Source organism: Oncorhynchus clarkii, chromosome 30, assembly GCF_045791955.1.
Source record: "Oncorhynchus clarkii lewisi isolate Uvic-CL-2024 chromosome 30, UVic_Ocla_1.0, whole genome shotgun sequence".
In the NCBI taxonomy this organism is placed as follows: Eukaryota; Metazoa; Chordata; class Actinopteri; order Salmoniformes; family Salmonidae; genus Oncorhynchus; species Oncorhynchus clarkii.
Genome location: NC_092176.1, coordinates 7817475 through 7844364, shown reverse-complemented (window position 1 = coordinate 7844364; position 26890 = coordinate 7817475). Strand labels below are relative to the sequence as shown.

Sequence of the window (26890 nt, the reverse complement as noted above, 5' to 3'; positions counted from 1 at the left end):
ATATAATATGTTTCAATTGTATATCTGACATGGTACAGGTGTTTTTAAACCCATAACCATGAGTGTGAGGTAGATTTTTGTTTAAGACTATTTAGCCCACTGGAGTAAAAGGTTGAAAAAAAATACAATGTTATGTTTATGGCTGTAAATGAATCTGATCACATTGTAATGGGTTGGGCTGAAAGGGTCATATATGACTCGGAAACCAAGGAATGCTTGACTGTCCTTAGAAGGACACAGTACATATGTAGGAATGTCCTAATATGGACACCTTACAGGCATGAACATAGAGATCCAGATCAGTGGGCAGCAGGACTGAGGCTGCCTGACTGGGGCACAATTCTCCCAACCTAACCTTCCCTGGTGACAGCGTTGATTGCAACACGCTTTGATGTTCCCACAGGCAGGGGAAACTGACAGAAGACTTATTTAATGTGCTCCAAAGAAAAAAAAATCTCGCCATTCGCCGGTCCACATGCAAATGGGCTGGCTGCATTTTTAAATAAACATATTTGATCATTACATGGTTTAAATGAGGAGCGATATTCTGCTTTGGCATATCAAGGGGCTGTGCCCCTCCTCACCCCCCTGCAACTTGCCCATCATTCCCCCTAATTACTGCCACGTGAATTAAAAAAACGTTGCAAAACAACCAGAAAATTCATTCAAGGGTGGCAAATTCCCATTCCTTGTCAGTGACTGAGTCCATATTTTCCATGTCTGACTCTACTGTGCTGTCTCTCCTTCTGCTGCGGACAAAAGTTCCACTACTCCCGATCTCCTTAGTCTCCTTCCATCTCTCCCTGGCTCGCCCGTTGTTTGTCAACAGGCAGAGCCTTTGGGGAGCGACCTGGCATCAAAGGGTTTCACACTTCAGAGGCCACAGGGATTAGAGGCTTGACAGGTCCCACAAAACCCATCTCAGCCCCACAAAGGCTTCCGGTTATTAGAGCCTACTGGCACCGAGGAAGAGGAGGAGGAGGCAAATGAGCGTCTGGGCTCTTTCGGATTCTAGTTGCCTACTATTCTGTTAGTTGCAGAGTTGATTAAATGTGACACACACACACACTTTGACGTGCTGTTTGATGTGCATGGCCAGGGGATCTTCATCCGTCTTCTCCCAGGAGGAGCTGTGGGTTTGCAGGATAAGTAAGTGAAGGGCATAGAGGAGGTGAAAGGAGAGCGCCTAACGGTGTCGAGGCCAGCTCTGCGGGACCTATTGGCTCCAGCTACAGTAGATCACAGCGTACAGATGTTACTGGCTGATAAACAGCCACCGAGGTGCCCGCCACTGCCTCCGCTGAGCTTCCCTACCTCCTCCTCACAGGGCTAGGGTTTCCTGTACACACACTCACGTGTACACACACATGCACCTACGTGCATATGCGCACACAAACACAGTGGCATCAGTGGAGCATGTTGTTATGCTCTGCTCTGTGCGCTCTACTGAAATGTAGGGCAGGGACGACAACAGGTGCCTGTGCAGGCGACAGCCTGCAATGCCTCCTGGGCTAAATGCTTCACACTTGCTTCATTTCAACACACGACAGCCTTGTACGGATTAATTATTTCCCTTGGGGATGGAATAAGACACTTTTTATTTTCCACAACAAGGCATGAGGTGACGACCGGCACTCTCACATGCACATCTGAAACGGCATCACCGAACAGAGAAAAAACGGGAAAGACAAGCACGGCTTCATAGCGTAATGTTACAATATCACTATCCAAACCCAGACTTCATAGTGAGGTCATCCTCATACCATACGTTTATGCTATAGCAGTGAAGATAAAAGTGGCAGAGCCAGCACCGTACAGCTAGTGGTGGTGAGAGCTGGGAGCTGGGTTTGGCTCCCACGCCAGGGAGAGGAGATGGCAGGGAGGCAATTAACGGACTGACCTTCGTCCTTAATCACCCAGCGCCTGGCACACAATGCCTGTGTGTCAGAGCAGGCACATCTCGAAATGCCATGGCTCATTAGCGCCTCGCACCCGAGTGAGAGAGGCTATGTGTTTGTGTGTATACACCATAGCATGGCAAGACAGAACTGAAGTGAACTGAACAGCAGAGGGTCTTTCTCAACAGAATCGTGAAGCTCTTTAACCCCTAAGGTTTATTAGCATAATAAAAAAAAAATCCCCATACTCTGTCAGTTTAAGCCAGAAATATACGGGTTTTTTTGCATTGGATGAGTCTCAATCCACCAAATCCGCCTATGTCGCACTTCTGCATCTGCGGTGAAAGGTAACAGAGTTAGAGCAGTGTCTGTTAGACCATGAGACATCCTCAAAATCCCTCTATGGAAAGATGACTCTCACAAACACAATTAGTGTTCTCCCTTTTACTCTACGACCTCCACAAGTGTCCGTCGGTAGACCAAGGAGAGTGATGAAGTGCTGCATCAGACGACCTGGCCTCCACAATAACCCTACCTCAGCCCAAATTGTTTGTATTTTTTTTTATTTAACAAGGCAAGTCAGTTGAGAACACATTCTTATTTACAATGACGGCCCCAATTGAGATGAAGTGGACCGCAGAGTGAAGGAAAAGCAGCCAACAAGTGCTCAGCATATGTGGGAATTCCTTCAAGACTATTGGAAAAGCATTCCAGGTGAAGCTGGTTGGGAGAATGCCAAGAGTGTGCAAAGCTGTCATCAAGGCAAAGAGTGGCTACTTTGAACAATCTAAAAATATTTTGATTTGTTTAAAAAATGTTGGTTGCTACATGATATGTGTCATTTCATAGTTTTGATGTCTTCACTATTATTCTACAATGTAGAAAATAGTACAAGTAAAGAAAACCCCTTTTGACTGGTACTGTATACTGTATATAGACTGTTATGGAGTTAAATACATGTAATAAATAAAAATGTACATGTAATAAATCAAAAATAAACAAAATAAATATTTCCTGATATTTCTTATATTTACATTTTAGTCGTTTAGCAGACTGTCTTATCCAGAGCTACTTAGAGCTATTGACTACTTGAGTGCATACATTTTCAAAGTGGTCCCATGTGGGAATCAAACCCACAACCCTGGCATTGCAAGCGCCATGCTCTACCAACTGAGCTACACAGTGCCTCTCCTATATCTGAGAGGAGTCCCAAGGAAAAAACATCCTTCTGGTATGTTTTTGGGACCATTTGTTGTTCCATGTAGTGAATCAGTTATTCAATGTGTCTGTATGGGCTAATGGCAGTAAGTCCCCCAGGGGGAAAAAAAAATCATAAAAAAATATCATAAAAAAAAATGTTTTACGATATTTTTCAAACTTCAAGGGGTCTTCAAATTCCAAATCAAATAGCAAAACGATCCTTGGTATGACTTTCTTAAAACAATTCCATATACCAGAATTAATAGTACCCCCCTCCCCCGGCTTAGACAGGGCTTAGACACTAAAAGAACAAAGCAGACGGGGTGGATGTAACTGTTCTCCCCTCTGTCTTTTGAGTGACGTGGAGCTCCCCAAGCACATCATCCTTGGGGTGCCCCTGTGCCATCTTTGTGGGTGGTTTGTGTGCTCGTGTGTAGCTCAATCCTGAACACTCAATTAACACTCCTTTAATTAGCCAGCGGTACTCTGAATTTTGATGAACACATTTTTCTGTGTATGGGGTTGGAAGAGGGAAGGGTACGAAACAGCAATAAGGAGAGATTTGGGAACGGGATCAGACTCTAAAAAATCCATTAAATTTGGTGCACTTCTTCCAAGTGAGGGGTCAAATTGTGTTGATCAATAGAAGCAGTGGCAGATGGACTGAGCAGGAGAGTGTAGAGTTAGGCGAGGTGGGGGCAAAGGAGAAAGTAAGGGAGGGAGGGAGGGAGGGAGGGAGGGAGGGAGGGAGGGAGGGAGGGAGGGAGGGAAGAAAAATAGGAGAGCAGAAAAGGAGAGACAGACAGGGATGAGGAGTCAGAGGTTGTGCAGAGAGAGTGCAGTATGAAATTCAGAGGAGCATAAAACTGCTTTGCATTCTAATTAGTGGCTTAATTGAATATTCACAGGAATAAGCCGGAAAGAACTGCCTGAAATCCTCTCCCTCCTTTCTCACATTTATTAGAGCTCCAAATGTTCTGAAATCATGAGCAGGTTGGAGACATTTCTAGTTAGTAGTGAAACCAATGGGTAACACCGACACATCAGATCTGCTATGTTCTCAATCTTTACTCTCAGCCAGTGGCAGCAATGTGGCGCTTACTTATACACATTCATCCATCCCCTCTTTCTTTCTACAGCAACAAAGCCAAAGAAAATACAATTTAAATTTAAGAAAAAAAAGAGGGTTGTAAAGACCATGTGGTTGAGCGGTTTGCAATGATGTCTTCACAGAACGATGAGCACATAACACGCATTAGCTTTGACCAAATAAGCAGAGGCTGTGAGGATAACAGGGTTAGGGCAATTCCAACAGGAGTTGATTCGTAGTGAGAGAAAGAGCGAGAGAGAGAGAGATGAAAGAAAACACTAGGTCAGCAGCAGTGCAACATCCACCAGGTTCACCGGGAACTTTTTCTCCAGAGAAGAGAAGCTGCTGTTAAATGTGCATGAGCTGTCAGCACGAGCGAAGCCCAAAGAGGGCATTATCCGCTGTAGTCCGGGGCCCCATCACCCACCCCCATGTGTCCTTTTAAAACCACAGGTCCCTATAAATTACAATGCTTTTAGGCCAAGCCATGCTAATCTACTTTTTTTCCCCTTCCACCATCCTGCTGCATATTCAATCTATCCTGTCTCCACGGAGCAAGCAAGCGACGCTTTGCCCTTTCCACCTCATTGTTATGGAGCTATTCAAGTTAATAATTCATGTGTAGAACAGCCTTCGAATCCCTCATGCTTGAATCACTTACTTTGGAAAAAGTTTGACTTGTTCAAACGCATTGCCGTCCGGGAATGGAACGATATGAAAATGCATTGTTGCGAAGGGACACCCTTGACCCGTGCCTATCGTTTGGTCCTGGGCTAGATAGACCCTGATCCTATGACAGACATCCTCTCCGCCCCCCTCTGTTACCAACACCGGACAAAAGCTGGGCCATGAAAGGAGGCGCAGGCGGGGGTGGAGGGGGGAGCTAGAGACGGCTTTGCTCGCTGAACAATACCTGCCTTGTGCTAATGGAGGTGTCATCTGCCACAGGGCTGACTAGTTAGCGATTACAGGCTGGCCCTGGATTGCCGTGACAACTGCTGCAATGCACAATGGGCCCTGATAGAGCCAGCTGTTTGGTCCTCTGCAATTAACCCTGCATCCCTGTCGTCTCAGCCGGGGCGCCGCCTCTAATTGACTATTGGGCACACAAAGCAGGGGCTGTTGGCCAGACCCCCAGGACAGCACCCCCACCTCCTCGCCGGAGGTAAAAACAATAGTAATAGTGCTCTGCCGTCTCGGCCGTCAGCCAATCAAAAACCTGGCTCCCCCGCAGGAGCTTTCTGATGAGAGCGATGGAGAGAGAGAGACACTGCAGAAGAGAGGAGGAGCATGTGTGAGCCAGCGATCAGCGGGGAAGAGTTGCCTGGTGGGGGGGATGGGGGGGGGGGGGGGGGTTAGAGACACGTTGAATATGCCCTCAGCTAGGGGAACTAATCAATTCAAGTCTATGTGGGGGGGGCTTGCTCTGCTCGGCAACAGGAAAAAAGGGAAAACATTCCAGGTACACATCTATCTAGGTTCATCTCAAGGTTGATGATTATTTGCTAGGGGACGGCGTAGTTTTTTTATATATATATACGATTCAAAGATTAGGCTAGCTATAATTGTGCAGATTTGTATCAAAGCTCATGATGATGATATCTTGAATTATGATGATGATGATGATGATGATGATACATAGGTTCTACAACCCCACCCCCATCTGTATACTCCCTGTCCCTGATGGTTACCCTGACTGAGTAACAGAGATGGAGACATACTTCCCATAAGGCTTTGGAGGGAATTGAGAGTGTTCTACTAATGGCCCGTTGAGGCACTCTGCAATCTCCACCGTGATCTATCACAGCCGGCTACTGAGTCATAAGGGCTGTGTCAAAAAATTTTATTTAGAAATGAATATGGAAAAAAGCTCGGACATGACTCCCAAATGTAATATTTGATTTCATTAGAGTCTATCTCGCCTCAGATTCAATCAATTGATTTCCTGGCAAAAGCTTTAGCCTTCGGACACTGTGAGCACCTTTCCTTTTCTCAGGGTCTCAGTACACTGGAGTATTTTAGGTTAGTCTTGGTTTGATCTGTATAAGCTTAGGTCTGGGAGATAAACTTCACTGTAGTACATTAGCTTTAACAAGTAGACAAGATCATTTTCTCCTCATTTTAGCATTTGTTCCCCAGAAATCTCGATATAACGCCTAATAAAAGTCCACACACTCCTTACACAGTCTTCACATTTTACTGCCCTGAAATTTAAAAGGGAATAAATTCAATTTTTTTCACAACCTTTCAAAGTGAAACAAAAATGATTGAACATTTTGTAGAGGGCTGCATATCCCCGACAGAGATCAATGCGGCGCGGTCTGCATTTCTTCATGCTGAGGAACGGGACCGGGCGGTCAGACAGAACTTTTGAGATACAAATATATATTTCCCCCCCCCCCGCAGATTATTTGGAAACGGCTGTCTTTCTGCGTTGTATGCTTCAGCCTACCTATTCACACCATCTCAGCACTCGCTGATTCAAGTTCAGTAGCTTACCACTCCTCCCCTAGTTGGGCCTGCGAGATCAAGTGCACCTACAGTACAGTAGGCCGATGTGTGGGCTCAATGAAATAGAGTAGGTTGCCTAACTGCCAATCACGTGGCCAATCACTGTTCTTATTTTTTTTTTATCTTTTTTTTTGAATTTTACCCCTTTTTCTCCCCAATTTCGTAGTATCCAATTGTTGTAGTAGCTACTATCTTGTCTCATCGCTACAACTCCCGTACGGGCTCGGGAGAGACGAAGGTTGAAAGTCATGCGTCCTCCGATACACAACCAACCAAGCCGCTGCTTCTTTAACACAGCGCACATCCAACCCGGAAGCCAGCCGCACCAATGCGCCGGAGGAAACACCGTGCGCCTGGCCACCTTGGCTAGCGTACACTGCGCCCAGCCCGCCACAGGAGTCGCTGGTGCGCGATGAGACAAGGACACCCCTACCTAACCCGGGCGACGCTAGGCCAATTGTGCGTCGCCCCACGGACCTCCCGGTCGCGGCCGGTTACGACAGAGCCTGGGCGCGAACCCAGGACTCTGATGGCACAGCTGGCGCTGCAGCACAGCGCCCTTAACCACTGCGCCACCCGGGAGGCCGGCCAATCACTGTTCAAGGAAATGTACTTAAATATGATTAGGCAATCATTTACTACAGTGTCTGTAAATACAGTGCCTTCAGAAAGTATTCATACCCCTCAACTTTTTCCACATTTTGTTATGTTACAGCCTGAATTTAAAATGGATTACATTTAGATTAGACGCCCCATAATACCAAAGTGGAATTGTGTTTTTAGACATCATTTCTGGAGTCAGGTAAACATTTGCTTAACAAGTCACATAAGTTGTATAGTGATTAACATGATTTCTGGTCCCTCAGTCAAGCAGTGAATTTCAAACACAGATACAACCACAAAGACCAGGAAGGTCTTCCAATGCCTTGCAAAGAAGGGCACCTATTGGTAGATGGGTAACAATTTTTAAAAAAGCAGACACTGAATATCCCTTTGAGCATGGTGAAGTTATTAATTACACTTTGGATGGTGTCTCAATACACCCAGTCATTACAAAGATACAGGCGTCCTTCATAACTCTGGAGAGGAAGGAAACCGCTCAGGGATTTCACCATGAGGCCAAAGGTGACTTTACATCAATTATAGAGTTTAACGGCTGTGATAGGAGAAAACTGAGGATGGGCGAGTGAAACAACATTGTAGTTACTCCACAATACTAACATGAATTACAGAATGAAAAGAAGGAAGCCTGTAGAGAATAAAAATGATTCCAAAACATGCATCATGTTTGCAATAAGGTAAAAGTAAAACTGCAAAAAATGTGGCAAAGATACTGACTTTATGTCCTGAATACAAAGCATTATGTTTGGGGCAAATCCAACACAACACAATACCGAGTACCACTCTTTTCAAGCATGGTGGTGGCTGCATCATGTTATGGGTATGGCTAAAATGCTTGCTCGTTAGCCTAACTTCCTTTCATGGGCAACGGTGAAGCAGTTAGTTAACATTAGACAATTACATCAAGCTACATATTGAACTACCATCCTCTCAGGCCAGGGGCACAATGTATACATTTATGTTTGGATCAGAATTGTCTTAATAATATTTGGCCGAAAAGGAGAAATAACCACAAGTCCAAATCCCTATCTCCATTCACGGATAATTTAGGAAAGGGCCCATTTTAGCTAGCAACTATCTAGACACCAGAGGAAAACAACACGAGATGCAACAATTAAACTTTTTTCCGTCAACTAAGTTTTGCTTTTGATGTGAAGTGATTGGTGGGAAGCCAAATCCAAACTGGCTTCCCTTGAAACATTTTTTTTGGTGCGCCAGGACCATTCATAGTTGAACTCACTCAGTTTAGCTCAATGCTGATTGGCTATTCTTTTATACTTTTTTTTATCAAGGGAGCTCAAATGCTCGCTTTGCTTCCCCTGCATTCAATGCTATGGGCGGCAACAATGTTATTGTCTTTTTGACCAGACAGCATCAGATAGATGGGCTACGCATACAGAGACAGAGGGGCACTGTTTCACTCGCTCGGATGCCGGAGAGATACAGTCAGCCTCTTGCAAATTGAAGGAAAGTTATGGAACACAGTGATGTGAAAGATACATTACATGGCCAATTATATGGGGAAGCCTGGCTTACCTTGGCATCCATCAATTCGTGCCACTGGTAGAATCTGGTTCAAAATGAATCACAGCTCTAATGGCTGCCAAAGGTGCATCCATCAAGTATTAACTATGGGGAGTGAAGACATACGCAAATCAAGACGTTATTGCAAAATGTTATTGCATTTTTCTTTCACTTTGAAAATGTGAAGTAGGTTGTGTACATCGGTGGGAAAACAATCCAATTGAATAAATCTTTAGCTTTTAAGGCAGCAAAATGTGAATATTGTGCAATGGGTGTGAAGACTTTCGCTAGGCACTGTATATAGCGCTACATCAAAACTACACTGAACAAAATGTAAACCCAACATGTAAAGTGTTGGTTCCATGTTTCATGAGCTGAAATGTAAAAATAAAAAAATCATACTCACAAAAAGCTAATTTCTCTCAAATGTTGTGCACAAATGTGTTTACATCCCTGTTAGTGAGCATTTCTCATTTGCCAAGATAATCCATCCACCTGGCATATCAAGAAGTTGATTAAGCAGCAAGATCATTACACAGGTGCACCTTGTGCGGGGGGGGGCAATAAAAAGGCCACTTTAAAATGTGCAGTTTTGTCACACAACACAATGACACAGATGCCTCAAGTTTTGAGGGAGCGTGCAACTAGCAAGCTGACGGCAGGAATGTCCACCAGAGCTGTTGCCAGAGAATGTAATGTTCATTTCTCTACCATAAGCTGCTTCCAACGTCGTTTGAGAGAATTTGGCAGTACGTCTAACCCGCCTCACAACCGCAGACCACGTGTAACGACACCAGTCAGGTGAAATACACAAGTTAGGGCCTAATTCATTTATATCAATTAACTGATGTCCTTCTATAAACTGTAACTCAGTAAAATCTTTGAAGTTGTTGCATATTGTGTTTATATTTTGGTTCAGTATAATTAGCTGGTTTGATGTAGCAACCTGCTTTTTATGGGCTGTAGGGGAAATGACTGAGGATCGATTGTTTCTGAAGAATTCCACTGTACACAGGGCCTAACACACACATGTGCACACACATACACCACATCCTTTTCACTTCCACCGTGCATCATTTGAAGAAGTCTGGATTTTCTCCTTCCCTCCTTCTATCTTTCAGCCTCCACCCCTCCCTCTAACCCCCCTCCACGTCTCTTCTTTCTCCCCGAGTAAGTGAGGTCCATTGGGGGTGCTCGCCGCGTGAAATCACCTCGGGCGAACACTTTATTATCTGTAGTCAAAGAGTCACCACAAATACCATTCTACACACACAAGTGTCACTTTCCATTTGTCCGCTCTCGGGCCGCATTAGGCAAGCCCAGCCGAGCCTAGAGCAGAGCCTCGTCTCAAACGCGGCCGGCAGAGGGAAAGCAACAGCGTGGGAAAGCACCACAGCATTCCTGCCCTGCAGGCACCCCTGCTACAACTCCATTTGACCTGGAATTCCTCTTATCATTTTTAGGATTATTTTTAGAAGGAGGACTAATCCTAGTAGCGCTGGTGGCCATGTCGTTATGGTGCCTCTATAGTCTTTTTAATACACAGAAAGACCATTTCCATATGTCACGGTCAAAGGACTCCTATGGCTGAATATTCAGTGAAGTTTGCCGTGTCTTGCTAAATATTCATGGGCATTTCTTGCTTGTTGGTCATCTTGGCTACATGTAGGTCTGTCCTTGAGTTGTTGTTGCCTATTGACGTTTCGTATCATGCCGTGTTTGACATTCCGTGTGGACCCCGAGACGAGTAGCTACTGTGTTAGCAGCAGCCAATGTGGATCCTAATAAAGTACTCAAAACTAAAGCTCAGTTGTTTGTGCAGTGTGTCACGGACAGCCTGTATGCACCCTATTCCATTTGGACCCTAGACAAAAGTAGTTCACCATATAGGGAATAGGCTGCCATTTCAGATTGCGCCAAATATTTATGTTTAATCCCCACAGAGAAAAAGGAGGTTGCTGACTATATTAAACAGCGATTCTAGCCCTCCATCACCCTGTTTGCTAGACGAACAACAACTGGGAGAGAGAGACAGAGAGACACATACAGAGAGAGACAGAGAGTGTGAGAGAGAGATAGAGACACAGAGAGAGAGAGAGAGAGAGACACACACACAGAGAGAGAGAGACACACACACACACACAGAGTGAGAGACACACACACAGAGAGAGTGAGAGACACACACACAGAGAGAGTAAGAGACACACATACAGAGAGAGTAAGAGACACACACAGAGAGAGTAACAGACACACACACAGAGGGAGAGAGAGAGTAAGAGACACAGAGAGAGAGAGACACACACACACACAGAGTAAGAGAGAGAGAGAGAGAGTAAGAGAGAGAGAGAGAGAGAGTAAGAGAGAGAGAGAGAGAGAGAGAGCGAGAGAGCGAGAGAGACACACACAGAGAGAGTAAGAGACACAGAGAGAGAGACACACACACAGAGAGAGTAAGAGACACAGAGAGAGAGAGAGAGAGAGAGAGAGAGAGAGAGAGAGAGAGCGAGCGCTGGCCCAGCCGGTCCCTCTTTTGTGCTGGCTGGGGAGGAAGAATGCAGTCCGTCAGCAGCCGCCATGTCGGCTCTATTGTGTGACAGCGGCTTGTGCACCAAACAAACAGAGAATCTGGGGCAACATGTTTACCCCCACACTTCACGCGGTACCCTACAAATAAAACAGGCCAAACAAAAAGAGCTATGCTTCGTTGTTTGTTCCCATGAAAGACAAAAAAGGGTGTTCCAATCAATCCTGTAGAAAAAAACAACTGAAAATGTTTCATCTCATACCGCCGGCAAAGCCTGTAGCCCCAATCTCATTTCAAGCCCTGAGCCTCGCCAGTCTTTTTCGTTTCCATTTGCAATAATTTATGGGGCCCAACGGGTGACATAATAAATTAGAAATTGAAAGGAAAATTACTTTATTCACCGGCCTGTCCTTCGATTCGATTGGAGTATGGCTATGACGAGACTGCCCCTCTCCCTGAGGCAAGCCTGGGCCACCCTCATTGTGCACACAGCATGGTCTAGAATGCAGAGCGTTATCAGCAAATACCCCGAGTCAGCAGCACTAGCCAGCGGCGGGCGGTTATGCGTTGCGACTGGCACACCAGCCGATATTGTCATGTGCGATTAGGCCTGTGCTCAGGAACCTGTGAACTCATTCCTGTGGCATCAAAGTCACCCCAGCCCCTGCCCTCTCCCTCCCTCTCGCTCTTCCTCCCGCACTATTTATCTCCCTCTCTAGTCCCCGTCCAGCCCTGCCCCCTCCAACACAATGTGCCTCCCCCACCCCCATTTCATTGTGTTCTGTGTTTGAAGCTGCACTAAAGAGCCGACATTCAATATCAACCCAGACTGGTTTCCAATTCCAAAACAGCACGAATGAACATTTTTATATATATATATATATATATATATATATATATATATATATATATATATATATATACACATGCTAATGATCCCTGAGACATAGGGGTCACCCACCAGCATGCACTGGGGCACTTGTTTCATCTCACCACACCTCTCCAGATGATAGCCCTGATAAACAGGGACAAAGGGAGGCTCTGTGTTAAGCAGCACACTGTACCCGTCTATATCACCTGTGATGAAAACGAGGCACCTCTCCTGTCCTGGCTGCTGTCCTTCAGTAGTATTTGCCACTGTGCTACACTATTCCCTCAAGAGCCGAAAGTCGAGAGCCGGCGGTTGCACGCGCACACACACACTTCCTCCACATGCACAACCAAACCCAGAGTTTGAGTACGGGACCTGAGGCCTGGAGATTGTAGGAGCACACAGAGACAGAGGTAAGAGATGAGGCAGAGCTGAACGGAGCAGCAGAGGGTGGGAAAGGGAGAGAGGGAGGGAGAGGCCTGGGCTGTCAGACTGGAGGAAGCGCTGGTTCGCGGGCCTGCACGCAAATGGGAGAAGAGAGGCACCCGCAGGCTGCCTGAGGCAAAAGCCCGGGCCCTTCTGTTCTATCATTTAGGAGACAAGTCCTCCACTGATTCCCAATTAATATTTAACACTGCACAGACAACAAGGCCCTCCGCTGTCTGCACTACACCAGCAGCCAGGGAGAGAGAGAGAGAGAGAGAGAGAGAGAGAGAGAGAGAGAGAGAGAGAGAGAGAGAGAGAGAGAGAGAGAGAGAGAGAGAGAGAGAGAGAAGAGAGAGAGAGAGAGAGAGAGAGAGAGAGAGAGAGAGAGGGAGCAAGAGGGAGGGAGGGAGCGAGCAAGAAGGGGAAAGAGAAAGGCGAAAGAGTTAGGAGAGCGATAGAGAGAGAAGAAGGGGGAAGAGCCGAAACAGACCGACAGAGAGAAAGCAGCAGTAAAGATTACAGCTTTTCAGAAAAGAAACACCCTCCATTGACTCAAATCACTGTCCAATATGGATGGATACTGTGGTCTGGATATATGAGTAAGGAATTTCATCGGGATGTGTGGTTAGAATGATTCCTTTTAGCTCTCAGGGATCCCCAGAGCAGAGGTGACAGTCAGGGTCAGCAAGAACACTCCATCCATGTCACACATCTGACAGTTACTGAACACTGCTCTGGGTCTAATAGCTTGGATGGCCGACCCTCTGACACAGTTACTGAACGCTGCTCTAGGTTTAATAGCTTGGATGGCCGACCCTCCGACACAGTTACTGAAAACTGCTCTAGGTTTAATAGCTTGGATGGCCGACCCTCTGACACAATTACTGAACCCTGCTCTAGGTCTAATAGCTTGGATGGCCGACCCGCCGACACAGTTACTGAAAACTGCTCTAGGTTTAATAGCTTGGATGGCCGACCCTCTGACACAGTTACTGAACACTGCTCTAGGTTTAATAGCTTGGATGGCCGACCCTCTGACACAATTACTGAACGCTGCTCTAGGTCTAATAGCTTGGATGGCCGACCCGCCGACACAGTTACTGAACGCTGCTCTAGGTTTAATAGCTTGGATGGCCGACCCTCCGACACAGTTACTGAACGCTGCTCTAGGTCTAATAGCTTGGATGGCCGACCCGCCGACACTATTACTGAACGCTGCTCTAGGTCTAATAGCTTGGATGGCCGACCCGCCGACACAGTTACTGAACGCTGCTCTAGGTCTAATAGCTTGGATGGCCGACCCGCCGACACAGTTACTGAACGCTGCTCTAGGTCTAATAGCTTGGATGGCCGACCCTCCGACACAGTTACTGAAAACTGCTCTAGGTCTAATAGCTTGGATGGCCGACCCTCTGACACAATTACTGAACGCTGCTCTAGGTTTAATAGCTTGGATGGCCAACCCTCTGACACAGTTACTGAACGCTGCTCTAGGTCTAATAGCTTGGATGGCCGACCCTCCGACACAGTTACTGAACGCTCTTTCACCTTTATTTAAACAGGTAGGACAGTTGAGAACAAGTTCTCATTTACAACAGCGACCTGGCCAAGATAAAGCAAAGCAGTGCGACACAAACAACACAGAGTTACACATGGAATAAACAAACGTACACACGCGCACGCACGTACATGCATATACAACACAGTTAAGATGGGCCACACTAATTCAAGTTAAAGGTTCTTTAGACGCCATGCTTTTAGCATTGTGCTGTGGCCAACATTCGCTCAAGTGTTTTCACAGTCCATCCCTCTCCTCTCTCTACATCCCTCTCCTCTCTCTCTGTCTTCTCAGTCCACCCATCTCCTCTCCCTCCATCCCCTCTCCTCTCTCGTCATCCCTCTCCTCCCTCTCCATCTTCTCAGTCCAACCCTCTCCTCTCTCAGTCCAACCCTCTCCTCTCTCAGTCCAACCCTTTCCTCTCTCATTCCAACCCTTTCCTCTCCCTCCATCCCTCTCATCCCCTCTCCTCCCTCTCCATCTTCTCAGTCCAACCCTCTCCTCTCTCAGTCCAACCCTCTCCTCTCTCTCCATCTTCTCAGTCCATCCCTTTCAGTCATCCTTAACTGGACTGAATGGACAGAGGCCAGGAGAAAACTGTCTCAGTCAACATAGGCAGTGCTGGATATGGACAGCAACTGTAAAATTATCCATCCGAAAGATGGTGTCATTAGTAAGGGCACTACGACATTGTTTATGAAGAAAGAGTCCTAATTTTGGCAGTGACAACAGAATCTCACAGCCCCCATGACACCAATGTGCAACACCTCCGCAGAATCCTACGCCCCAGCCCACTGAGGGCTCAGCTCAGGAGATGGCGGGGGCTACCATGTCATTTCCTGTGGGACAGCTGGGGCCGTGGACACTCCTTCCCCTATTAGTAATATGGTGCCACTGTCATGCACCTGTGATGCCCAAATGCCAGCTAGCTGGGAGGGGGTTTGGCTTGGAACGGGAGCCTACAGTATGTTTCTAAACCAAGTCCCACTGTGGCCAAAACTAGAGCGGTGGCCTGCCTCCCAGAGCCTAACTGCACTATGCAGTAACAATACTCCACACCCCCACCCACACGCCACCTCCTTGCCCCATTAACAGACGGCAGAGGGCAGAGCAAAGAGGCATGGCACTGTGGGATGCGGCCCGCCGGAAATGATCATCTGAGTGCCAGCGCTGAGATGCCCTCCACCATCCTGGCACAACAGAGTGCCAGTGAGCATGAGACAGGCTGCTATTGCTTGTACTGTTTGCTCAGACTGTGCCTGTCCTCAAAACCATGCTCAGGCCTGGGTTCAAATAGTCTTTGTTTTCTTCTCTTTTTCTTTTTTTTTTTAAACGCCTTCCTTCAGTGCCAAATTAGGGCGGGTTTGAACTTTTGGGAATATTCCATTGGTTCCATGGTGCCGAGCAAGCTCAATCAATTGTAGGTAAAGTTGTTACCTCATGAAAACAAATTGGTGCGTTCAAAAATGTAAAAAAAATATATATGGGTGGCTGTTGTAGAGATAGACTTATGGATACTGAGAAGAGTGTGTATATCAGGGAGTGTGGGCAGGGGGTGAAGCATGGAATCCTTGGCTGTCAATCACCTCTCATTTTGAAAAAAAATCCTTCTGACCTCTCTCTCTCTCTGTTCTCTGGCTAAAGCGGAATAAGTGGAATAATGACGGCGGCAGGCTGGCCTTGTGCAGGGAGTCTGTGGAATTCCAAACAGGGGAAGGAAAAGAGAGGCAGTTCAATCAGTGGGGAAAGGTCAAGTGCATGCAGATTCTCCCCGGGTCCACCGCTGCTTCTCTCCCTCTCTTATACCCTCCCTTTCTCTCTCCTCCACTCTGCATTTCCACTCCAATCCTCTCTCCCTCCGGGCTCAAAGGCAATCAGGGAAAAGGTTTGTTATTTCTGCTGCCACTCGTGACCACATTTAAATATTCTACAGAAAACCTTTCCCTTTTTCTCCCCACTTAACAGGTCGTGGAGGTACAGTACTTAAATTGGATATTGAAGGGTAATTCTACTGTCATGTCTACCTCTGGCTCAAACACGAGAGCGAGAGCGAGAGAGCGAGAGAGAAAGAGCGAGAGACTGGAAGTCTTTATCTGGAACATAGGCCGTGTCTATATAGTACACTACTTTTTGACCAGGGCGCACAGAATATCAGCATAGAAAAATAATGACTAGAACTGACATTCCCATTCTTTTATTTCTAGTTCTACTCAATCTCCATGCACCTCCCCGATTGGCTTCCAAAGGCCTGCTGGATGATGATGTCAGCATGCCTTCTGGACATTGGGTTTAGAGCCAGGGCCTGCTGTTGGCTGGAGGCATGACAGGGAGACACAGATTGAACCTGAAGTCTGATCCAATCACAGGACAGAGCCCGAGAGGTCTGATCCAATCACGGGGCAGACACAGGAGCGGCTGTGACATGTGCGGTCTAACGAGGGAAGGACCTACGGCGGTCCGACCGGGGAAAAGAAGAACCCACCAACGTACAGAACCCATTCTGACAGGCCTGTCACAAACACACCATATGGATAGCCACGAGCGTCATCGTCACTCCTGCTTATCATGCCAACATTAAACCCACCATACAAGAAAACAAATGACGTTACAGAGAATAAAATGGCCTGGACACATTCTTACATTCTTGTCAAATTGTAGACTGAAATCATGTAGGTGAAATGCTGTAGAGAGTACCGTACAGTGGCTTCTGTCTGGGGCTAGAAAGAGGTGCTATGGAAGGGCTGCTGCGTGCTGCTGTGCTGCGGTCCTGCCCAGCCCTCTTAGAGCTACTAACTCTAACCTCAGAACCCTTCGCTGTCCACACCTCCCTATCTAGGGAGAGGCCAGTTCCACGGGGGCTGAAGGCTGAGGAAGTGAGAGGGGGGACTGAGGTCAGTGGCATCCTTCTCCCCGAAAGGCCCAGGGCCTTCCCTCGCTCTCCTCTGACTGGACTTCTCCTCTCTGGGGAACTGCTTGACAAGACCCTCTCCTCCCCTACCTCCATCTAGGGCAGCGTATACATTAGTTGCAGACAGGCATGATGGGGGGTTGGACGCTACAAATATCACCTACAAAGGGAGATTTAATAAAAAATGACAGGGCCTGGCGCAGGGAGTGTGCAGCCACATACTCTGGGAATTTGGGGATGCTGAAAGCAAGTGCTATGATTTATAATTTAAGTAATGCCTCCACACTCCTTTTAATTCCACGGCCAGAAAGATAAAAACATTCACCCAGTGAGCAGTGGCCTGTATTCAACGATGCCAAGGGAAGCCAGGCCCCCCCCAAAAAAAATAAAATCTGCAATATATATATATTTTTTTTACATTTCTGTATTTTTTTTTAAACGTTTCTTCATTTCTGTGTTTCATAACTTTCCTTCAATTCGCAAGAGGCTAAACATATCTCACCGGAGAAAGCATCCGAGGGAGAGAAACAGCACCCCTCTGTCTCTGTATGTGTAGGCCATCTATCTAAAGTGCCGTCTGGTCAAAAAGAGTATTACATTGTTGCTACCCATAGCATTGAATGCAGGGGAAGCCAGAGACCACTTGGATTCCCTTGATATTTATTTGTTATAATAATAGCCGATCATCTTTGAGCTAAAGTGAGTGAGCTCAACTGTGAATGGTCCTGGCTCACCAAAAAACAGTGTCAATGGAAGCCAGTTTGGATTTGGATTCACACCCATCACAAGCCAAACATAATTTACAAAAAAAACGAATTGTTGTGTCTCTTTATGTCATTGTCCTCCGGTGGCTAGCTAGCTAAAATGGTCCCTTTCCTGAATTAGCCACGGATGGAGATAGGGATTTAGACTTGTGGTTTTACTTAGTTCTCCGTACGATCAAATGATTATAACGGAGATTCTGATCCAACCATAAATTCATACATTGTTGTGCCCCTGGCCTGAGAAGATGAAAGTTCAATATGTAGCTAGATGTAGTAGGCTAATGTTAACTAGCTGGCCTAGTGCATCGTTACCCATGAACATACGTTAGGCTAGCGAGCAAGCATTTTAGCCAGGTAGCCTAGGACAACAAAAACTAAAAGCGTGTACTATATGACATGAAGTCATGAAAGAGAGGAGGATGGCATTGGCATTTCTGGGAAAGTCAACATGTTTTTTTTCCCTACTCAATCTCAACACACACACACACACACACACACACACACACACACACGCACATACACGCACATACACGCACATACACGCAGACACGTGCAGACACCCGCAGAGACACCCATTGAACTAAATTATTTTTGGTATACGATATATACAAAAGTATGTGGACATCCCTTCAAATTAGTGGATTTGGCTATTTCAGCCACACCCGTTGCTGACAGGTGCAATGGCAGTAGAAAAAAAAACAAAAAAAAAACAATGGCAGTAGAATGGCCTTACTGAAGAGCTCAGTGACTTTCAACATGGCGCCATCATAGGATGCCACCTTTCCAACAAGTCAGTTAATCAAATATCTGCCCTGCTAGAGCTGCCCCAGTAAACTGTAAGTGCCGTTATTATGATATGGAAATGTCTAGGATCAACAACACCTCAGCCATGAAGTGTTAGGCCACACAAGCTCACAGAACGGGACCGCCGAGTGATGAAGCTCGTAACGTGTACAGATTGTCTGTCCTAGGTTGCAACACTCACTACCGAGTTCCAAACTGCCTCTGGAAGCAACGTTGGTACAAGAACTGTTCGTCTGGGGCTTCATGAAATGGGATTCAAGGGCTGAGCAGCTACATACAAGCCAAAGATCACCATGCGCAATGCCAAGTGTAAGGCTGGAGTGGTGGAAACACGTTCTCTGGAGTGATGAATCACGCTTCACCAGATGGCAGTCCGACAGAGGAGTCTGGGTTAGGCGGATGCCAGGAGAACAATACCTGCCCCAATTCATAGTGCCAACTGTAAAGTTTGGTGGAGATCGAATAATGGTGTGGGGCTGTTTTCATGGTTCGGGGTAGGATATCTTAACGTTACAGCATACAATTACATTGTAGACGATTCAGTTTGGGGAAGGCCCTTTCCTGTTTCACCATGACAATGACCCCATGCACAAAGCGAGGTCCATACAGAAATGATTTGTCGAGATCGGTGTGGAAGAACTTGACTGGCCGGCACAGAGCCCTGACCTCAACCCCATCAAACACCTTTGGGATGAATTGAATGACCTCACTAATGCTCTTGTGGCTGAATGGAAGCAAGTCCCCAGAGCAATGCTCCTAGTGGAAAGCCTTCCCTGAAGAGTGGAGGCTGTTATAGCAGCAAAGGGGGACCAATGCCCATGATTTTGGAATGAGATGTGTGACGAGTAGGTGTCCCAATACACTACATGACCAAAAGTATCTTAGTTGTCACTGTATAGGTGATGTGATGATGAAATATTGAAGTTGAAGTGGTGCTGGAATAGTGGAGGCAGCTCCTGTTTTCTTTGCGACTTGCGGTAAATCTCCGTGGTTCTAAATCAGTAGTTGTTTAGTAGTCCAAAAATGTCTGAAACATTGACTTGCTTTACCGTGCTGTAGTAGGTCATGTACAGTTGATGTCGGAAATGTACCTACACCGTAGCCAAATACATTTAAACTCAGTTTTTCACAATTCCTGACACTTAATCCTAGTAAATATTCCCTGTCTTAGGTCAGTTAGGATCACAACTTTATTTTAAGAATGTGAAATGTCAGAATAATACAAGAGAGAATGATTTATTTCAGCTTTAATTTATTTCATCACATTCCCAGTGGGTCAAAAGTTTACATACTGTACAATCAATTAGTAATAGGTAGCATTGCTTTTATATCCACATAATTTTCCATCCTCATGATGCCATCCATTTTGTGAAGTGCACCAGTCCCTCCTGCAGCAAAGCACCCCCACAACATGATGCTGCCACCCCCGTGCTTCATGGTTGGGATGGTGTTCTTCGGCTTGCAAGCCTCCCCCTTTTTCCTCCAAACATAACAATGGTCATTATGGCCAAAGAGTTCTATTTTTGTTTCATCAGACCAGAGGACATTTCTACAAAAAGTACGATCATTGTCCCCATGTGCAGTTGCAAACTGTAGTCTGGCTTTTCAATGGCGGTTTTGGAGCAGTGGCTTCTTCCTTGCTGAGGGGCCTTTCAGGTTATGTCGATATAAGACTTGTTTTATTGTGGATATAGATACTTTTGTACCCGTTTCCTCCAGCATTTCACAAGGTCCTTTGCAGTTGTTCTGGGATTGATTTGCACTTTTCGCACCAAAGTACGTTCATCTCTAGGAGACAGAACGTGTCTCCTTCCTGAGCAGTATGATGGCTGCGTGGTCCCATGGTGTTTATACCTGCATACTATTATTTGTACAGATGAACGTGGTACCTTCAGGCATTTGGAAATTGATCCCAGGATGAACCAGACTTGTGGAGGTCTACAATTAGGTGGAGGTCTTGGCTGATTTCTTTAGATTTTCCCATGATGTCAAGCAAAGAGGCAATGAGTTTGAAGGTAGGCCTTGAAAATCCACAGGTACACTCTGGTTTTGGTTTTGTTATAAACAAAGGTGGGGTTGAATTTATCTTGCCACTGTGTCTTCTTATTGACTTTGCCACCGTTATATGTATATAGGCCTAGGCTAAGGACATGAACTTATAGGTTATATTGCAAACAACGCAACTGTCAAAACAAACTCCTGGCTTGGCTTCCTCAGTGGTATTACCTACACACTGGTATTTTTAAGGCCCCCCTCCCCCCCCTCCCCGCCTCCCGTTTCTATTGCTAAGCTCTGTGCGCTCAGGGGAAATTGATTGTCTGGCAAGCCGATCTGAATGCTTTCCGCCAGTTAAGTCCTTTTTTATTGAGGGTATGAGGTATTTTTAATGGGAGTCACGTCAATGAACTGTGCAGCCCCTCTGCATTTACATGCAGGGGGGGGGGGGGGGGTTCTAATACCCCTGCTGCCCCACTCCTCACCCCCCCCCCCCCCCCCCCCCCCCCTACCCACCACCGCTTTCCTAAGCACCCACCCTCCTCACTGCTTTTGTGCAAAGGACAGAAGATGCAAATGGGAGAGCAGCTCCCCTCTCCTGTCACTGCCAGGTAACAATCTCCCTCACACCCTCTTTCTCTCTGTGAGCGGTTGGAATCGTTCAAGCTAGGCAGAGACAGGCAGCAGCGTTCTACTGAGAGCCCGGGTCAACTTACCCCACAACGCCGCCTCCTCGTCCCTCATCTCTAACTGGGCCACGGGTGATCGATCGACGATGACCTAGCTTTGCACGAGGGAGCTCAGTGTGTGCCCACGTTCCCCCGGCCAAAGCCGACATCTGCCCCTCCGAACCCCTTTTGAGCCTGGCTGAACAATCCCCTCTCTCATTGAGGGGCAAGGGCTATAGAGTACAGTACAATTCTGAAATCCAACACACAGTCTCACCTTCGCCGGGACAGAAAGGAGGCCAGTCTTCTCAAATACACTCATTATAAACCTCAATGCGGCCACGGTGGTAATCTTTCAATCAACGGATTTAACAGGTGGACAGAGAGACAGAGAGGGAGAGAAGGGGGGACAAGGAGAAACTGTTCTTTTTATCTATTGATTCTAACTCCGACTCCCACTGGCTGCTCTTCAATAAGAGGCCCGGGGAGGAAGTGGGCTAATCCTGTCCAAATTGGAAGGAATCGATTAAGACGGCCATTCGAGGCCGACCTCTTTTGTCCTCGCACTCTTCATTTCTCCCCTCTTAATCACTTTCTCATTCACTCAACTGGACGGGCTTCACTCCACTATAGTTCTGCTCCATCCTCATGGAACCAGGAAACACTAACGTCTGAACAACCAGGTCCTCTCTTTACCTCTCCCCTTTGATAATTGACGCAAACAGGGGAAGGACACTGTTGAAAGCTAATTGGCCTGTCAGACCCAGGTTAGTATATCATTTCTTGCCCTACAGCCAATCAGGGGCGTCGATAGCTGGGTAAAGCGAGGAAGGGGAGCAGGCACTGCTATCCCCATTAAAGGAGTAACATGTAACCTTTTAGCCATAATATTTGTGGGGGGGGTTTAAACTTGAGAAAGCTGAGTATCGCTTTACAACCTTATCGTACTTTAAAAAACATCTGTTACAAGTTGTCAACCTTGCAAACATGAATCAATCATGCAACAGTGAAAGGTGTACACAAGCTGGCCAGACCAATAAAGCTATTTTATTGTGGCATGCGGAAGTCAGAAAAGTATGTTTCCTTTACTACTAGTGATATGCTATTGAAAAGTAGGGCTATTAGCAGGTGAAATCGTTACGTGTACAATAGTTCCTTTAAGCTTCCCTAAGCTGAGGTAGACATTGCTAGGTGAGTGTGCTCCTTCTCTACTTCCCCTTTAATCGGCTTGTGAGGTACTAGGACTGCCACGCAAACATAGAACGTTCCCAGAGTATTGAGTGCCCTATAAGCGTAACAGCCCGCCACACACACACAAACAGGACAGTTTTGTTCCACTAAAGGGTTAATCCTGAGGCTTCAGGGAATTTAGGCAGAAATTCACCTTCCAGCGGGAATACGGCAGCTTTCTTTAATCCTTAGCTGGTCCAAACTACTTCCCATGGACATACTGTGTTTCATGTGAGGGAAGTTGGAGGCTTGTGTTCTGGGCTCAAACAGAGCAGCTGTGGTGCTTTACAGCCAGCCCACCGTGCCGCAGAGGCAGGGGCCAGACACTGTAAATGTTTACACACCCCGAGGGTCCCCGAGGGTCACCCAGGGCAAGGGAGGCACATTAAACACTAACACTGTTCAAACGCGGCGTTGCCAGGACTGCACAGTCAGCACAGCTAAACAGTCCCTCTCTTCACAATGAGGAACAACAGAACACGGCAACCCCAAAGACTCACTTTACTGTAAGTGCACACCACATCAAATACAGTGCCTTGACTTTTTCCACATTTGTTGTGTTACAGAGTGAAATTAAAATGGATTAAATTGAGATTGTGTGTCACTGATCTACACAGAATATCCCATAATGTCAAAGTGGAGTATAAATGTGCTTAACAAGTTACATAATAAGTGGCATAGACTCACTCTGCATGCAATAATAGTGGTTAACATGATTTTTGAATGACTACCCCATCTCTGTACCCCACACATAGAATTATCTGTAAGGTACACAAAGATCAGGGATGTTATCCAAAGTTTCTTAAAGCAGGGCACCTATTGGTAGATGGGTGAGAAAAAAAGCAGACACTGACTATCCCTTTGAGCATGCTGGAGTTATTAACTACACTTTGGATGGTGTACCACTACGCCCACTCACTAAAAAGATACAAGCGTTCTTCCTAACTCAGCTACTGGAGAGGAAGGAAACCGCTCAGGGATTTCACCATGAGGCCAATGGTGACTTTAAAACAGTTATAGAGTTTAATGGCTGTGATAGAACTGAGGATGGATAAACATTGTTGTTACTCCACAATACTAACCTAAATGACAAAGTGAAAAGAAGAAAGCCTTTACAGAATACAATTATTCCAAAACATGCATCCTGTTTTCAATAAGGCACTAAAGTAATACTGCAAAAAAAATGTGGTAAAGAAATTAACTTTTTGCCCTGAATACAAAGCATTGTTTGGGGCAAATCCAACATATCACTGAGTAACACTCTTCATATTTTCAATCATGGTGGTGGCTGCATCATGTTATAGGTATACTTGTCATCGGCATGGACTAAGGAGTTTTCTGCTTTCCAACAGACACTGGAAACAAATTCATCTTTCAGCAGGAAAATACACACTGGGGTTGCTTATCAAGACGATATTGAAATGTTCCCAAGTAGCCTAGTTACAGTTTGCTCCTTGAAAATCTATGGCAAGACTTGAAAAATGCCTGTCTAGCGATGATCAAGAACCAACTTGACAGAGCTTGAATTTTTTAAAGAATAAATGGGCAAATATTGTACAATCCAGGTATTCAAAGCTCTTAGAGACTTACCAAAAAACTATCATAGCTGTAATCATTGCCAACGAGGTTGAATACTTGTCTAATCAAAATGTGTTTTGTTTTACATAATCGTATAATTTTTCCTTCCAGTATGACATTAGAATATTGTGTATAGATCATTGACAAAAAAGGACAATTAAATCCATTTTAATCTCACTTTCTAACCTAACAAAATGTGTCAAAAGTGGGGCTGACCCTATTTAGTCGACTGGTCGAGTTATTCATTGTCTTTTGTTTGGAGTGCTCCTGTCAATCTTGAGTAAGGACACGCACCTGTTTATGCATAGAAGTACAGTCGGCCTAGGCTGCCTGGCCTGCGCGCAAATGTAGGCCTATAAATGTGCCCATTTGGGGATCTGATACTATTTCTGATTGACTTAACTCACCATCACCGTGGAGCTTATCAAAGTATGTTTTTATTTGAATCAAACAGCAAGTAAACAAAGTCTATTTGACCTCCATTGAGAATGACAATAGTTCCTTTGAAAAATATTTCCAGCGCTCTCCCTTTCGATAACCACTCAGCATGAAAGGAGAAAAAATGCCATGCTCTGATCCGGTGGAAACGTCATAAAATAGGCCTATCTGATTATTTCTTATACCTTGCACAAATAGCCGACAGCTGTCTGTCCGGAGCTTAATGGCGCAGGAAACTCTGAGGGCCCAGAATATTTTATACAATGTTTCAAGTTTCCTAACACAAGATTTTGGATCAAGTTAATAGTTGATACAATGTTTCAAGTTCCTTGCAGACAGGCCATGCATGGCCAATGTGATTTATAGGATATTTATCTTTATCGGGATATTTTATACCTGCGGGCTGCAATGTTTTTACTTGTTGGCTTAAGGTAGGCTATTTGTACATATTGGCAATGGCAATAGAAGTTACTTTTAGATTTGTATAATTTTCATTTAGATATCATTTTGATTAACCACATGACATTGATTTGTAGATATTTAGACTTTATTATAAATTAAATGAAACTGTTCCACGAAAATGTGCATATGAAAATCATAACTGGCATGCAGAACAATAGAAATGGTACGATAACATGGCACTCCAAATGGAAAAGGTTTCAGACTGCTGGTGTAGCCTATTACAAGCAACTTCAGGAGCGTAACGGCAAAATCTGCTAAGTCCAGTAGCAACGGGCAGCGGGGGGGACGACATTTTTTCCCCCTTCAGGCTATATTGATCTCTGGCTCCCTCTTTAGTCATTTGTGTTTCTTAATTTTTCATTGAAGTGCATAAAGCTCAGTAGCCTACATATAGTTACATTTATTCAAACAGTGTGTCTATATATTGAAAAATACACATTTTAACATTTCGACCAATCGATTGGTTGAAAGAACAGACGACTCTCGGTCGACCAAGATTTTCATCTTGCTCTAGTAAAAAGTCAAGAGGTGTGAATACTTTCTAAAGGCACTGTACATTTGGAAACAACAAATAACGTCGACCTAACAAAACCCTTGACCTTTCTTATATTTCCTTGTCGTGGACTTACATTTTCGGCTGAGTGCTTGAGGCGGCTCCAGGGCCTTGCTAGCACACAGGGGGTGCTGGGAGGATGGGATGGGAGGGTTCTGCCTCCTCTGCAGGCAGGCCAGCATGGTGGGGGGGTGGGGAGACAACTACAGCCGGAGGACTGCCAAGGCCAACCTGGGGGAGAAAGAGAACGAGAGAAGAGAACGAGAGAAGGGAATGAAGAAAGAATGTGAGAAAAGCATCAGAACAGAAGAAGCAAAACTTCACGGGCATGGAAGTCTGTGAAGCTCAGTAGCAGGCTGGGACAAGGACTGGCTCGATGCCGCCTACAACTGCCTGTCTTCTTAGGAACTCTGTGACAATGATAAACATGCACCTGCCCTGTGCTGGGGGCAGAAGAGTTCAAACAGGTTTGAGGAAGGAGGATCCAAACTGACGCTTTCAAACATGGCATCTGCTCTAGCGTGACTTCTGTCTATTAGATACACATCTTTCTAACTAACACAAAGTGCCTTCAGAAAGTATTCACACCCCTTAACTTTTTCCACATTTTGTTGTGTTACAGCCTGAATTTAAAATGTATTAAATAGAAGGTTTTTTGTCACTGGCCCACACACAATACCCCATAATGTCAAAGTAGAATAACGTTTTTGATTTATTTGACTAATTAATAAAAAGTGAAACTCTGTAATGTCTTCAGTCAATACAGAGCATTCGGAATTTATTCAGACCCTTTGACTTTTTCCACATTTTGTATCGTTACAGCCATATTCTAAAACGGATTATATAGTTTTTTTCCCCTCATCAATCTACACACAATACCCCATAATGACAAAGCAAAAACAGGTTTTTAGACATTTTTGCACATTTATTAAAAATACAAAACGGAACTATCACCAGTGGTAAAGTATCAATTGTGATACTTGAGTAAAAGTATAGATACCTTAATAGAAAATTACTCAAGTAAAAGTTAGTCACCCAGTAAAATACTACTTTAGTAAAAGTCTAAAAGTATTTAGCTCTAAATATACTTAAGTATCAAAAGTAAAAGTATAAATAATTTCTAATTCCTTAAAATGCACTGATAGCCAGGGGGAACACTCATTTACAAATTACGCATTTGTGTTTAGTAAGTTTGCCAGATCAGAGGCAGTAGGGATGACCACGTGTTATCTTGATAAGTGCATGAATTGGACCATTTTCCTGTCAG

The 26890-nt window shown here is 45.4% G+C and overlaps 1 protein-coding gene across 2 annotated transcripts in view; it reads right to left on the bottom strand.

Moving 5' to 3' along the window:
• The window catches only part of LOC139390118 (protein FAM222A-like), a 79954-nt gene that overhangs the window by 9479 nt on the left and 43585 nt on the right, over positions 1-26890 (bottom strand). Inside the window, exon 2 of one of the 2 annotated variants that reach the window (XM_071137279.1) lies at positions 25700-25854. In XM_071137279.1, the coding sequence (XP_070993380.1) occupies positions 25700-25805 (106 nt within the window). In that variant the 5' untranslated portion in view covers positions 25806-25854. Of the gene's footprint in view, positions 1-11760; positions 11838-25699; positions 25855-26890 lie in introns of those variants that run through there. The other variant, XM_071137280.1, reaches the window with a different exon arrangement.